General features: G+C 65.5%; 2 protein-coding genes across 5 annotated transcripts in view; both read right to left on the minus strand.

Annotated features, from left to right (window-relative positions):
* Positions 1-1,950: 1,950 nt before the first annotated feature.
* On the minus strand, positions 1,951-3,431 carry NRARP (NOTCH regulated ankyrin repeat protein). The gene has a single exon (XM_079926823.1). It carries the CDS (start codon positions 3,088-3,090, stop codon positions 2,746-2,748), a length of 345 nt encoding a protein of 114 aa, XP_079782949.1. The 5' UTR covers positions 3,091-3,431; the 3' UTR covers positions 1,951-2,745.
* A 3,998-nt stretch (positions 3,432-7,429) lies between these two features.
* Positions 7,430-14,381, minus strand: part of EXD3 (exonuclease 3'-5' domain containing 3) — a 77,342-nt gene continuing 70,390 nt past the window's right edge. For 2 of the 4 annotated variants that reach the window (XM_079927434.1, XM_079927433.1), the window contains 3 exons: positions 10,871-10,964; positions 9,148-9,186; positions 7,430-8,848 (listed from right to left, as the gene is read on the minus strand). In XM_079927434.1, coding sequence (XP_079783560.1) covers positions 8,535-8,848; positions 9,148-9,186; positions 10,871-10,964 — 447 coding nt within the window. In that variant the 3' untranslated portion in view covers positions 7,430-8,534. Of the gene's footprint in view, positions 8,849-9,147; positions 9,187-9,410; positions 9,425-10,075; positions 10,681-10,870; positions 10,965-14,381 lie in introns of those variants that run through there. The other 2 variants (XR_013829176.1, XM_079927435.1) reach the window with 2 other exon arrangements.

Here is a 14,381-nt window from a genome sequence, read left to right on the forward strand (position 1 = left end):
CCTAGTGGGCCAGCTGGGGGTCAGTAAATGCTTGTGTAACCAACTGAAAATTCACTCGGAAAATCCTCAGGGCAGAACAGAGTTGGAGATGCAAAGTAGGAACAGGGTAAGGGCAATGCGTCTGTCTTGGGACAAAATGTAGCTGCGCCCCCCTGAGGGGAAGCTGCCACCCTCAGGCTTCTCACAGGGGCTCTGGGAGCTTTACAGGAGAAAGTTATCTTGTAACTCTCGAGTCCCAGTAAAGTTAGAACTTCCTTCCGTCTCCTAAGGGGGGCCTGATCCCTCCTAAGACCCCCGTCTTTCTTCCTTCCGTCTCCTCTGGGCGGGCTACTCTTGCCCCTGGGGGATGTCCTCCCCTGCACCCTCTCCCATGCAAGCTTCCAGGGTGGACCCAGAGTTGAACTCGGGGTCTGTGCCCTGGGGGAGTGGCTGCCTCATCTCCCAGGCACCACCAGGGACCGGAGCAGAGGAAGGGGTCTCTTACTCATCAGAAGTTCCCCAAAATTTAAAAGATACCCTTTCTGTGCAGCAGGTGGTCCAGCAGAAACCCACAGTAGCAGGGAGCTAGAGGGGCCTGATCCCTGCTAAGGGGGGCCTGATCCCTCCTAAGACCCTTGGCATCTCAGGCTGGCTTTGGGAAGGGGAAGGGCGGGAAGAGCTTCAAGTAGAACTTTCCACGTGGAGGCCTTTGCCAGGGAGCAGAGGAAGTGGTTGTGGGCGCCCTCAGGTGCCCCACTCCCATGGCTGGAAGCAGGCAGGCGGGCCCTCACAAGTCCTGTGCGTGGCCACTGCGGTGCCTTTGAGCTGAGCCAAGAGGCAGCTTACCAGGCTCTGTCTTCAGGTGGAAACAAGCCAAGCGCTGCACAGCCGTCACCCGCAAACAGCATGTTGCCGCCTGACCCTCGTCCCGGTGCCAAGCCCAAGAAGAACCAACAAACTTTTTTTTAATATAAAAAGATCAATGAAAAATTTATTTATAAATTTTTCACGCTGGGCTACAAGTCTATATCGTACACTCAGGAATGTGCTGCAGACTTCATCCAGTTAAAAGTGATCACACCGGGACCCATACACAGCTTCCATGTAAGCCTAGAAAGTCTTAACATTAATTAACATAATTAAAAAAGGTATTTGCATCTAGAAAAAATATACAGAAAAACTCCTTTTGGAGTAATCTGTGCCTCAGTTTCAATGTCTGCTTGTTTCACTGACATTATCAATATATTCTTCTCACACAAAGTTTTATAAAAAGCCACAGATGACTGCCCAAATCTGACCAGCCACGCACAAAGGGCCTCCACCCACCTGTGTCCTCAAGTGCTCCCCATTTTTGCACGAAGGGTCAGCAGCACTTCTACCCAGGGGAAGCCTCATTTAAATTTGAATAATTCAGCCTCCCTTTTATTTCTCAGGATCAAAACAACAAGGGGTGTGGGGTTGCATAGAAAATTGGAACCTCTGAAACCAGGAAGGGCGCCTTTCGGGACAGAAAGTGACGCAGAAGCACCGCCTTCGTCCTAGGTCCTCGCGCGGCCCCTCCCGGCGGCCCCTCCCCCGTGGCAGGATTTTCGGATTCGAATCGGGTCCTTGAAGCTCCGGGAGGCTGAAGAGGGGCAAAGCGGCCCTTCAGCTCACTCAGCAATTAGCACAAGAGATTCACAGTCTTATAGGCATTTTATAAAAATATAAATATGGGTACAGTTGCCCTCACAACGCTGGATACAACGCCCTTTAAAATTGGGTCTATAACCAAGATTCAAAAAATACACCTAAAACTTGGCTTAAAATATGTTAATATTTTATATTCTGTCATAAATGTTATGACATTTAATCGTGGCAAATCCATTTACTTTTTTAAAAAAAGTGTGCAATCGACTGTTAACTATAATAGAACTCACTAGAAAAGGCTTGATCCCCACCCCCACCCCCCCATCACCGCCACACCCGAGCACCCAGGCTCCCGCGGAAGCTTTGCAAACCGGCAGGCTTGGGGGATGGTGGCCTCTCACCGGACAAGGCGGAGGGAGGCCGGGGGCTTCCAAAACTCACGCGGAATTGTGTGTGTGAGTGTGAGAGAGAGGAGGAAAGGGAGGGCGGGGAGGAGGGGAGAGAGGTGAGGGAGAGAAGCCGGAGGGAGACGGAGCAGCACGGGGAAACCAGCAGGCTGGGCGGTATTTCAGTGCAACCAAGAAATGACAGACTCAAGTTTTTAGTTTTAAGACTAGAAAAAAAAAATGCATCTTCCCCCCCATAACCACATTGACCACGCGAAATATTTTCCAAACAGAAAACTCAGGCGCACAAACAAAACCCACAAATATGCACACACGTGATAAATAGTTTAGAAGCCCGGGAAGAGCAGAGCGTCGTCTCCGTCGCGCGTCGGCCACGGGTCCTTCCACCTTCAGGAGAACATTTTGAGCGGAGGATCCGGTGTCTCGGGATTCCGAACTTGCTGGTAGCGAGACTCAAATTTCAAAGGGGCTGGAGCCCGCGCCCTGCCCCCACCCGCGCGGCGGCGGGCGGGGCCGTGGGAAGCGCTCCGGCCGGTCCCCGGCGGCCGCGGGGGGCGCCGACCCCGGGCCGCGGGTGGGCGGGCGCGGCTCCCGTGGGCACCGACTTGCGCGCCGGACTTGTGGTGGCCGCGGGCGCCGAGGGCCGGGCGCACACCGAGGTAGTTGGAGGGAAGGTACAGCAGGGAGGACACGCGCGGGGTCCGCGCGCGGGTCGGGGTCCGGGCCGGCATCACCGGCCGCTGCCCGCGTACTTGGCCTTGGTGATGAGATAGAGCACGATGTCCTGGTGGCCGCCGAACGCGGCGATGTGCAGCGCGCTCCAGCCGTCGCGGTTGGCCAGGCGGATGTCGGCGCCGAACTTGACCAGCAGCTTCACGAGCTCCAGGTTGCCGTCGATGACCGACTGGTGCAGCGCCGTCTGGCCCTCGGGCCCGAACGAGTTCACGTTGAACTCGCAGTTGGTCATGTTCTGCAGCAGCGACTGCAGTTCCTGCGTGTTGCCCTTGCGCACGGCCTCCTGGAAGATGCGCTGCGTCTGCGGCGCCGAGCAGGTGGACAGCTCGGCCTGGCTCATGCTGCCGCCGGGCGCTGGCCGCAGGCCGGGCCGGGGCTCAGCGCGGGCGGCGGCTTCGGCGCGGGCCCCCGGCTGCCTCGGGGCGCGCCGCGGCGCATGGAGGGCGCGGCGCCCCTGGGCCCCGCACGCCGCCGCTAGGCGCTCCGGGCAATGGGGGCCAGGGGCCGCCGCCGCGGGACCCCCGCCACATCCAGCCGCGCCCGGCGGGCGGGCGACCGGGGCGGGCGCTGCGCTCGCGGGGCCGGCCGGGCCGGGGCGGCGGCGCCGCGCGCTCCCGGTCCTTGCTCGCTCCGGCTGCGGCTCCCACGCGGCCCCCACGCGCCTCCCCACGCGCCGCTGCACTCGCCCACCCGCCCGCCGCGCCTGGGCGACTTTTACCTCCTTTATATTTGCATAACAATAGGGCGCCCGTGACGCGCGCGCCGGCGGCCCGCCGATTGGGCGGCGCCCGCGTGGGGGCGGTGCCGGGGCGGGGCGTGTCGGGGGCGTGTCGGGGGGTTGTGCAGCGCGGCAGGGGGCGCTGGTCGCCGGCCGCACGGGGCCGGGAGCCAGGTGGCCGTGTGTGTGTGTGTGTGTGTGTGTGTGTGTGTGTGTGTGTGTGTGTGTGTGTGTGTGTGTGTGTGTGTGTGTGTGTGTGTGTGTGTGTGTGTGTGTGTGTGTGTGTGTGTGTGTGTGTGTGTGTGTGTGTGTGTTGGGGGGGGAGTCCGCGTCTCTACCGTCGTCCCGCCCACTCTCCCTCCGGCCACCCGGGGAATTCCAAGCTCCCTGTGAGGACAGATCAGGCCCGGCCCAGGGCCGAGCGCGACCCCGAGGGGACCCGAGGGCGACCTCCCCTGGGTGGGTCTTCGCGGGCATTTCAGACTCGGGGGGCCTGGGTGGAGATCCCGGGTCTCACTCTGCTCTCCTGGAGCGCTGGCCACGGACCCTCAGCGTTCCCAGCACCCCGGGCGCTCGCGGTGACGAGACCCGCCAAGCCCGGCCCGCGGGACGCATTTCCACGAGGCTGACACCCCCATGAAGAGCGCGGGCGTGTGACCTCAGCCACGCGGGGCCCTCCCGCTCGAGGACGGCTCCCCTGGCGGCCCGGGTCACCCCGAGTTTGCTCCCTAACTTGAGGGGCACGAGGGGCCAGGCCCTGAGGCTTCCGCCCTGCCCGGAGAAGCAGCAGGTCTGTAGGTGCGGAGGCCCAGGGCTGGGGGCGGTTTGGCAGTGGGGCTCCTCAGTGGGGGCCTGCCGCGCTCTCCTGGGCCACCCCCATCAGCACGAACGGGACCGGTAAGGCCTGGCCAGGTGAGCAGCCCCAGGGAAGGTGCCAATGCTGCTCTGAAAGAGAACTCTGAAATGACTCATTTCCAAACAGTAAACGCATCTTCTATTGACACTCGAACACTGCAGCCCCATTTCCTCGATAGGATTGAACAGTCCAGAGCTCTGCCGTGGTCGTTGGAAATTAAGGAGGAATGAATCTCGGAGCAGTAGGCCTGGGGCAGGGACTGGGATTGTTTCAGAGGCTGCTGCGAATTCCCGGGGAGGCAGCTCAGGGCCTCGGCAGGGAAGACCACCCTGTTAGGCCTTGTTTGGGGATGAGCTCGGTGGGTGTCTGCCCCATGCCCCCCAGGCCTCGAGACTCAGGGTGAGCCCTCACCTTGCTCCGTGACCTGGGAAGAGTTGCAGCCAAACCGAAGGAAACACTGGGCAAGACCTCAGGCCTGACCCTGGCTGACTCCCTCGGGGTCCTTCCAGTGGCCGGGGAGGGCCGCCAGAGCCCCTTGCTTAGCTCTTCTCTTCCTGAGGCTGGTGGTCCAGCTGCTCTGTTCAGACCTAACCACCCCCCTACCCCCAGGAGCTCTCCACTGTGCAGGTGGGTAAGCCCGGGGCTGTGCTTGGCCTGGCCGTGGGTGCCCCTGTTGGGAGCCCCTCCTTTGCCCCACTCATCCTGTGGGGACGTGTCCATGGGCGCAGTAAGGGGGCCTGGATTAGCGGCTGCTGAACTGACCACCTCCCCAGCACCAGAGTCAAGGCATGGCTCGGAGGGAGGCCCAGCTGAGGCTGTCCTGGGCTCTGTGCACCCAGACCCACGTTCACCTCTGGGCAGGGACCCTTGGAGTGGGGAGGTGTGACCCTGTGCAAGGCCATGACCTGTTGGGCAACCCGCCCCTGCCTGCCGCTCCCTGGAAAAGCATGGAGGGGAGGGATCTCTGAGGACATGTCTAGGGCAGGACCTCCTTCCAGTCACATCTGTGGTTTTTGTGTATCCGCCAGGGCCTGGCTGTGCCCAGGGCCGTCCCCAGAAGGTGGTAGGTTCACAGAGAAGCCCCAGCCCAGGTGGGCTGAGGCCCCCTGGCCTGGAGAAGAGCATCTGGAGACCCCACTGGGTCCGAGAGCAGAGCCTGGGAGAAAAGTCCCATTGACACCCCTGGCGGGCGTCAGACAAAGGGCCCCTGTGAGCTCAGTGTGGGAACGCGCGGCCGCCACCTCGAGCCATGAAATCGTCAGCTCGGTGCCCCTGGCAGGGACGGTGCGGCTGGAGTGGCCACAGGAGCGTAGCCTGAGGTCGCTGCCCGCCCCACCCTTGCTTCGCAGCATGGGTCAGACAGGTGTAGCTCCGGCTACCACCTGGGCCTCCCCCTCAACGTGCTGCTCGTTTGTGGGGCTGGGGTGATGGCCACCCTGTCCACCTGTCCACGGGGAGCCGATGGAAGGCCCGTGGCTTCTGCTCCACCGCGGCTGAGGGTAATTTTTCTCGGGGTCGCTCGGGTCCACGCCCCATGTGCCAGGAGCTGCCCTGTTCAAGGACAGGACAGGGAGAGGGACATGTGGGGCACGGGCTCCAGGAAGCACTTGCCCATGTTTGCTGAAGGACATGTCCGAAAGGAGGATGTTTGTTCCAAATGCCTTGCGGGGGGAGGAGGCTCATCCCTGCAGACCCAGTCCTGGGGCTCAGAGAAGCCCCTCCCATGTGCGTGGCATTCCTTGGTGGTGTGGTCACTTCCACAAACAGGCAGGGGGCTCACTGGCTCTGAGGGAGAAGCCCTCAACCTGGATCTGGGGGGACAGACCCAACCCTGACTGCAAGCCTGGACCCCTGTCCTCCTGGGAGCTGGCCCAGGGGTGACACCCTGGAAGGCCATGGTGGGATGGAGTCCAGGGCTGGAGAGGGCTCGCACCTCCTTCTGGGGACCTTCCCCAAGGCTGGGAAGGTCTGGGAGGGGCGGCCGGGAGAGGACAGTGTGGAAGGGGCGATGGCCAGAGCTGGGCCAAGGCCCGTGGCCACCTTAAAGCGCTCGGCAGGGGTGGGAGGGTGAGCGCGCAGGCGGGCAGTGGGGGCGGGGCTTCCAGCTAATTCATTAAAATGTGTCGGGGAGCGTGGGAAAGAGGAGAGTGTTTCTTCCCAGCAGCCCAGACACCTGGTAGAAGGGCCGAGAGGATAGAGATCAAATAACAAACACTCAGCCCCGGGCCAGCGGCGGCCTGAGCGGAGGAAGGACGCCCGGGGCAGGAACTGCAGCAGACAATCGCTGCAGCGGCAGGCCTGGCACCGGGGCCACAGCCCACCCTGTCGGCCTGGCGTCTGACCCCTAGCCCAGAAAGGGGCCTGAAGCGGTCACGGGGCACGGAAGGCACTTCCCGATGGGCCAGGACCAGGGTGGGGGCTGGGGCCTAGGATGGGCTGGCAGGGAGCGAGTGAGCCCGGAGGGTCCCCGGACAGCCGCAGCCAGTCTGGGCAGCAGAGGGGTGGGGAGGCGGGAAGCCCAGCTGGATGGGGCGGGCGTGGCGTGAGGACCAGGTCCCAGTCAGCTGTCCTCTCCTCTCCCTAGAGGGCTGCGCAGGGGGAAGGGCAGAGCGGAGCTGGGGCCGGACCTGCCTGGCGGGCCTGGAAGGACACGGGCCTCGTCTCCCTGAGCCTGTGGTCCTGGCCTCTCCCTGGCTCCGGCCTCTGTCTGTCCAGGGCCGGCTGCGACACCAGGGCCTCGGGTCACAGAAGAGTCTCCAGGATGCAGCTGGGCTGGGGAGCGGGGCCGGCACCCCCGGCTGCTTCCTCTTAACCCTACGGGGGGGAGGAGTGTGGACGGGGCTGCCGTCCCAGGACAGGACGTGCGGCTGGAGGTCCTGCTCTTGGAAGCAGCACCCCAGCGCAGAGGGTCCCCGCCCTGGTGGGCGCCCACTCACCCTGGCACCCCTGCCCACCCCTTTGGCTCGGTGGCAGAGCTGGCCCTCGCACGCAGCCCACGTCCCTGGGATGGCCTTCCTCTCTCCATCTGTGGGGCGACGCCCTGGCCCAGCAGGCCCCTGGGTTGCTGGGGAGCTGAGTGGGTCAGTGCCGGGCACCCAGCAGGGGGCTACACCCTGGGGGGCTCAGAGGCATTGGCCACCCTTGTGTGGTCAGGAACAGAGGGACGGGGCAGAGGCCGGCATGGCACCGTCCGTGCCCCGCGGGCCTGCAGGTGTGCCCCGCCCTGGGGAGAGGCGGCACCCTCCCCCGCCCCCAGGCCCCGCCACTCGGAGGCTTCCGCCTGGCTCCTCAGCAAATCTGAGCTGGTTTCCGCCCCGGGGCAGGAAGGACAGGAAAGGGATGTGAGCCGGGGTGGGTGTGCATTCCTGGGGGTGAGCCAGGAGGAGGCAGGCGAGGGCAAGACGGGTCTGTGCCCAGGCCCTCTGCTCGCAGGAGCCCCGACCCGGCTCCACCGCCCGGCCCTGTGGGCCCTCTGGGTGTTGGCACTGGCTCTGAGCCTTAGTTTCCCTTGGGAGTGGGGGCGGCAGCAGCTACTTCCTGCCGTTGGGAGGATGGAGGCTCAAACGCACATGTGCTCAGGGCCCTCCAACACGGTGCTGACTGCTGGTCTCGCTCACGCGAGGAGGCCACCCAGCCCTGAGCCTGCGTGAAGGAAAGAGGCCCTGTAGGAACATGGCCCAGCCGGGGCCTGTTGCCTAGGAAGGACCCCCATCCGCGCTCACTGGAGTCTGAAGCGCCAGGAGGGTCTCGAGGGCAGCCCGGCTGGGCCCCGGGCCCGCTGCGGGGAGTGAGTGGTGCAGGGGCCGGCACGTACCGCCACAGCAAGGTGGGTGGACCACGCAGCACATGGGGCCCAGCCACCCGTCCTGCACCCCTCCAGCCCCGCTGAGCGCCAGCAGACTTGGGGAGCCCCCCCCCGGTGCGGCCCTCGCGCCTCTGCCCAGGCCGTTTCCTCCTGCAGGCATGCCTCCCGAATGCCTCCTTGCTGAGCGCCGGGCAGTTCTTGGCTCAGGGTCCAAGCCTCCTGCCCGCGAGGAAAGCTCCGTCTTCCCGGGACGGCTGCGAGGGACTGAGCGCGCTCGGGGCTATGGGGTGAGACGGTACCCAGCAGCGGGAGTCCACGGCCACCACCCGTGCAGCTTTTCCACTTTATTGCCGGCTGCCTGGGCCCCCAGGGGTGAGGCAGGCCACAGGGCCGTGGGCCCAGTCCTCAGGAGGGGCTGCTGGCTGGGCTGGGGGCTCTGCTCGGCTCGCGGGAGCCGGGGACACCTTCCAGAACCTCTCGGAAGTTCTCGGCGACTCGGCCCAGGTGGGAGCCCTCCCAGAAGACTTTGCCGCAGCCCGTGCAGCAGTAGAAATGCCGCAGCCCCGGCCTCCGCAGCACGCCTGCCGGGACCCCCGACAGCTGCAGTCGGGTGCCGTCGCCCAGTGTGGCCGGCACGCGGCTCTGCAGGTCCTCCTCCTCCAGCCAGCGGCAAGAGGGCTCGTAGGTGCAGCCCCCAGGGGCCTCCTCTGGGGCTGAGCCTGGACAGGCGGAGCAGCCACCCTGAGCCCCCGCCCTTAGGCATGCGGCTCCCACCCCACTCTCTCCAGGGGCCCCTCCTTCCATTTCCCTAGCCACCCCCCCACCCTGCCTCCCCTACCCAGGGACCTCTGGATCACAGGTGACTGACCCCTCTCTCTTCCCAGCCCTCCCTGACACTGCCCCCCAATCCCCCAGGGCACAGGGACCAGCCCCTCAGAGTGGTCCCCTCTGCCCCATCCTGGGGGGGGTCCAGATGCCGGGGCCCCTTGTGTCCTTGGTGGGTGCTCCCAGGGCTCACCTGTCTCCCGTTCATCCTCGATTTGGGCGGCCTCGTCACCTGTCAATCAAGGATGTCAGGGTCTGTTCTAAGGATAGACTGGCAGCCCCAGCGCCCACAGGGCACCTTGAAGTGCCCAGCCTTTCCCCCACCCCCAGCAGAGAGGGCAAAGGGCAGGGGACCAAGAAGCTTTGGCGCCAGCCCATGGGAACTCACACCTTGGGAGGTTCTTGGGGCTCAAAGGTCCCTGGGAACCATGTTCTGGGCGTAAGATCGGCCGATTAGGGAACTTGGGGGCCTGAGAACCGGCGGGCAGGGGGGGTGGGGGCGGCCCGTCGGTGGCGATGAGCAGATAAGCCCACTGCCAAGGAGGGAGTTTCGCAACCAGCCAGCACCAGGTCGGTGGGCGGGCAGGGGCCCAAGGGACCGCTGGAGCTCAGGGTGTGGGAGAGACCCTGGGAGGCGGCCTCCTCCTGACCCTGCGGGAGGGCCCCACCCGCACCGAGGGCACGGTGTGACGGCCAGGCCGGCAGCAGCCAGGGGCCAGTGCGGGATGGAGGCGGCGACGGCCGAGGAGCCCTGGCCAGCAGGTGGGAGAAGCGTCCCCCAGGCCCGTTGACCCTCGTAATTTGCTTGGCAAACATTTCTTTGCAGATGGTTCCAGATTAACTGCAGCCAGATCTGAATGGACGAGGCGCCCAAACCAGCCCTGTCGCCCCCGTGGAGCCCAGCGAGGTCATGACCTCCGTCTGGCCTCCCTGCTCCGCCACAGCCTGTCTGGCCCCAGCCCTTACCTGCCAGCTCGTGAGGGTGCTGCCCAGGACAAGTGTGAGCCTCTGGGTGGGGTGTCGGGGGCTCGGCGGGGCTGGAGCCGGGGGGGGCCCTGTGGGGGGCGCTGCTTGTGCCCTGCCCCTCCCCCCAGCCTCCAGCACGCCCTGGCCACGCTGTGGAGAGCTGAGAGCTGCACAGGGCCGGACACAGGCCGTCGTGACAGCGCAACCACTACGTGGGTGGCCCCAGATCTCCGAGGGAGGCGGGAAGGACAGTGAGAACAGCTGGAGGAACACCAGCTGTGCAGAGGGGCCCGGAGGCACCCCGGTCTCAAGCTCACCCCTTCGGCTGCCCCAAGATGCCCTCTGTAGCCACCCCATCCCGCCCTCCACGGAAGGAAACTGAGGCCGGGCCCCTGAATAGGACCTGCCCTGGTGGGGGCGGACAGCGGGGCTCGCCCTCCTTCCTGTGCACCCAGGCTCACCTGCGTTCAGACCGCTACTGGGCAAGGCCAGCGATGCAAGTGTACGCAGGTGAACGTGTGCGCTCTGCCCGCGTGCGTTCATCTGTGCGCACGTGACCGAGTGTGCACGGGCACACGTGTGAGAGCGCATGTGCCAGTGAGCGTGTGTCTTCATGTGCAAGATACACATATGCGTCCGTGTGCAGGTGCGCTCCACGTGTGGGGCAGGGTGACTGAGCAGGGCCCACGGCAGAGAAAGTGGGGGACACTATCCTGGGGGCCCTGAGTGCTGGAGCTTCCCGGTCTCCTGGACCAGTGGCCTGCACACCACACAGAGGGGAGCAGAGGCCGTGGCCCTCGTCCCAGCCCTGGGCACTGTCCACCCCCACACCCCCACCCTGGCACCGGCACCTCCCTGGCCGTCCCCGGAGGTTAGCCCTGGGAGCATGCAGCAGCTGGGCCACTGCCCACAGACTCCACGGAGCCCTCTCCTGAGCGAGGCACACTCACCTGTACCGCTAGGGCCTTCTGGGTGGCCGCTGAGCCACACAAGCTGCTTCATTACATCCTTGGAGACCTTCAGGTACTGGTGACAGTTGCAAGCCTAGGGACGGAGGAGGTGCTGAGTCTGTGGAGATGCTCTCCGTCCCTCCAGCCCCAGCCCTGTGTTCCTTGCAGCTCTGGGTCTGCCCAGGGGCAGACCTGTGAAACCACAGAGACGCACGACACCTCCCTTCCTCTTCTTGCAAGACCATGGGGCGCACCACCTCCTGGGAGCCCTCCCTGACTACGTGGCTCCAAGTGGGCCCTGGGCAGGCTCTTCTAAGTCCTAAGATGCTAGAGGCCTCTGCCGTCACCCAGCTGTCCTCCCTAAATCCAGAGCCAAACCTGGGCCCCCTGGGATGGTTCAACATTGGTGGGGGACGCAGGCCCAGCATCAAAGGGTCAGGGTGGGCGGCCCTAGAGTTGCTCTGACCCCCTCAGCCCATTTTGGGGCATGCTGGGGCCATGTCAGTGTCCATGCCTTTTTTTTTTTTTTTTTTGTGGTATGCAGGCCTCTCACTGTTGTGGCCTCTCCCGTTGCGGAGCACAGGCTCTGGACGCGCAGGCTCAGCGGCCATGGCTCACGGGCCCAGCCGCTCCGCAGCATGTGGGATCTTCCCGGACCGGGGCACAAACCCGTGTCCCCCTGCATCGGCAGGCGGACTCTCAATCACTGCGCCACCAAGGAAGCCCGTCCACGCTTCTTGATGACTCCTGCTGCCTGCCCTGTGCCAGGGGCTGGCATGGTCTGGCGGCTCCTGGGCACCGAGTGTGTGAGGGGCAGAGGAGCAAAGCCATTTTCGCTTCCACGCAGAGTCCGGGTCGAGGACACGTAGCGGGCTCAGCCGCACCGACCTTACTGTCCCCGAGGGTGGGGTGGGGCTTGTGGGGCCCATCCTGCCCTCGCAATTGGCCACCCTGGGGCTGCTCCATGACAACCGCTGCCTGGCGGGGTGTCAGGTCTGGACATAGGATTCCCAGAGCGAGGCAAGAAGATGGGGTGGGGGGCCCGGGCGCCCGCTGAAACCCAGCTCCCAGGCGGGTACATGCAGGTGTCCTGTCACGGGAGGGGGGGTGAGCCTGTCCACGGGGAGGGGGGGCCGCGATGGGTGCTCAAGTGACGGCTCCGGGCCCCCTCCTCACCTGGTGAGCCCTGTCAGTGCCCTGGACGACAGAGCGCCTGGGGTGGGTAGTAGGCGGTGGCCACGGGCTCCTGGAGCCACGGGCTTGGGGCGGGGAGAGGGCTCCTGCCCTGCCACCCCCCCACCCTCTTCCCACGGCCTTTCATCACTGAGCCTGCTTTACCTGTGGCCTCACTGCTTGGCCTCCAGCATCACAGCCCGGGGTGGCGGGGGGGGTGGGCAGGCGCCAGAGGGCGGGGCCGCCTCTGCTGGGGGGCTGGGGGGGCGGGGCTGATCCTCACGCAGGACCCTCCCCTGGGCCTCTCTGGGGGCCTCCCCCCACCGACCGCGGCCAGACTCTGGGCTGGCCTCCAGCACAGGGAGACCGCTGTGGGCTTTGCCCTCCTGGTTGCAGGTCCAGGGGCTCTTGGGGCAGGAGTGAGGGCAGAGCCCAGGCTGCAGGTCAGGCCCGTGGTCACTCCAGGCCCAGCTGGGGAAGAAGCTGAGAAAAGGCGGGCCGTCTAGCCTCCGGCCGCTGCCCTGGGCTGCCTGCCACAGAGGCCCAGGCTCTCCCTGTCCAGGCCACCCGAGGGGACAGCACCAGCAGGTGTGGGAGGGACGGCTAGCGGGAGGAGGGTGGGGTGGGGTCCTCCGCAAGGGGTCCGCCAGCCTTCCCAGGCCTGGTGGTGTGTATGCCTGGGCGGGGCCGCCAGCTCACGCTGAGTCACTGCGCAGACAAACGCCCGGTGCTGTTGTCCGTGAGGGCCGGCCCCACCCTCGGGAAGCACCGGTGCTAGTTTTCCCACGGCCGCTGCCCACTGTCGGGTCTTGCTGCCACCCTGGCCCCCACCCCCACTCCCGGCTGGAAAAGCCGGTTCTGGGCCACCTGCCCACCCCCAGTCCTGTGGTCCCCATCTGTAGGAGGGCCTGGCACCCAGGGCTTCCCTGTCCATATCCTGTCCACCTCACGGCCAGCAACGCTTGCCTCACCACCTGCTGTGGGTGGCCGCGGCCCTACCCTTGTGGGGCTCGGAGCTGAGCGCACAGCCATCACCCTCCCCACGCAAAGGGGGACGGAGCCCCTGACCTCCCGTTGTGGAGAAGGGGCCTCCGAGGGGCTGAGTAGCTTGCTCACGGTCACACTTTGGCTGACCTGGCAGGGTCCTTACCCCGCCAGCCCCCAGACAAGGGGGTGCGTGCAGGTGGTGTCTGAGCCAGGTCCACTTCCTGCAGGGCGTGTGCAGACCCCAGCCTCGGCTGCCAGCAGGTCTGGGCAGACGCCAGTGGGGGGCCATGGGCGCCCTGGACGGGTGGACAGTGTGGTCTTGTTGGTCCCGCCCCGTCTCCTTGCCCCCATCCAGCCTGGGAGCCTGGGGGCAGGGCGGGCCTCCACCCCCAGAGCCTGGCTGGGTGGGAGGGGCCAGGTGAGTCGGGCAGGAGGGGCTGGGAAGGTTCCTGGCTCCCCTGTCCCAGGGGTCCACCTGCATGCCTGCTTGCCACAGCTTCCGAGGGTGCTTGGGGCCAACGTCCACCGTGACGTCCAACCCCAGGGCATGAGGCTGCCTCTCCGGGGTGGGCTGCCAGCCGGGACTGGCCCAGGGAACTGGTGGTGGTCCGGGACCCAAAGCCAGGCAGGCCAGGTCTGGTGGTCCGCCCTCTACGGCCTGTTCCCTCCCCCCAGGCCCAAGGAGGGCAGGAAAGGCCACTTTCCTGGGAGGCGCCCCCAGTCCTTCGCTGGGCTTGGCGGGTGTGCGAGCTGGCGCCCTCCGTTCCTCTAAGACTGGGACTTGGGGAGGGGGAAGCTGGAGGGCTGAGGGGTCGGTTCCCAGGTGCTGGGAGCCATGCCCATGAGCAGGCCAGCTCTCAGCTCTGAGCCCAGGAATCCCACCCCCACCCATCACTCTCCCCGGGGAGCGACTGCCACCAGCGCAGCCAGAGCTGAGCAGGGGCGAGGTCACGGGGTCTGTCCTGAACTGTGTGTCCCCAGGCACGTCTGCTCCCACCAGCCGTGGACGCACACTTGCCGTGGTCCGTGGTGTCTGCTGTGCCACCAGGTAGTGGACGGCTGGTGCACCGGTGCCGGGAGTGGGGAGAGGGCTGTCCCTGGCAGGCCGGACTGGGCCACAGAGTGCGGTGGGAGGGGCCTCGCACACACTCCTGCCCAGAGCCCACCAGCCCCTGCCAGGGCTGAGAGCAGCGCCGTGCGAACTGCTTATAAACACCCTTGAAGCCCCATCAGCCCCGGGCCTCCCCGAGTGGGGTGCTGAGGGGGGCGCGGTGGGAGATGGGCCTCACCAGGGGCTGCCAGGGCACAGGGCGTGAGAGAGGACCAGCGGTCCCTAGGGGACAGGGCGGCA

The sequence above is a fragment of the Stenella coeruleoalba genome (assembly GCF_951394435.1).
Source record: "Stenella coeruleoalba genome assembly, chromosome: 7".
NCBI classification, from domain to species: domain Eukaryota; kingdom Metazoa; phylum Chordata; class Mammalia; order Artiodactyla; family Delphinidae; genus Stenella; species Stenella coeruleoalba.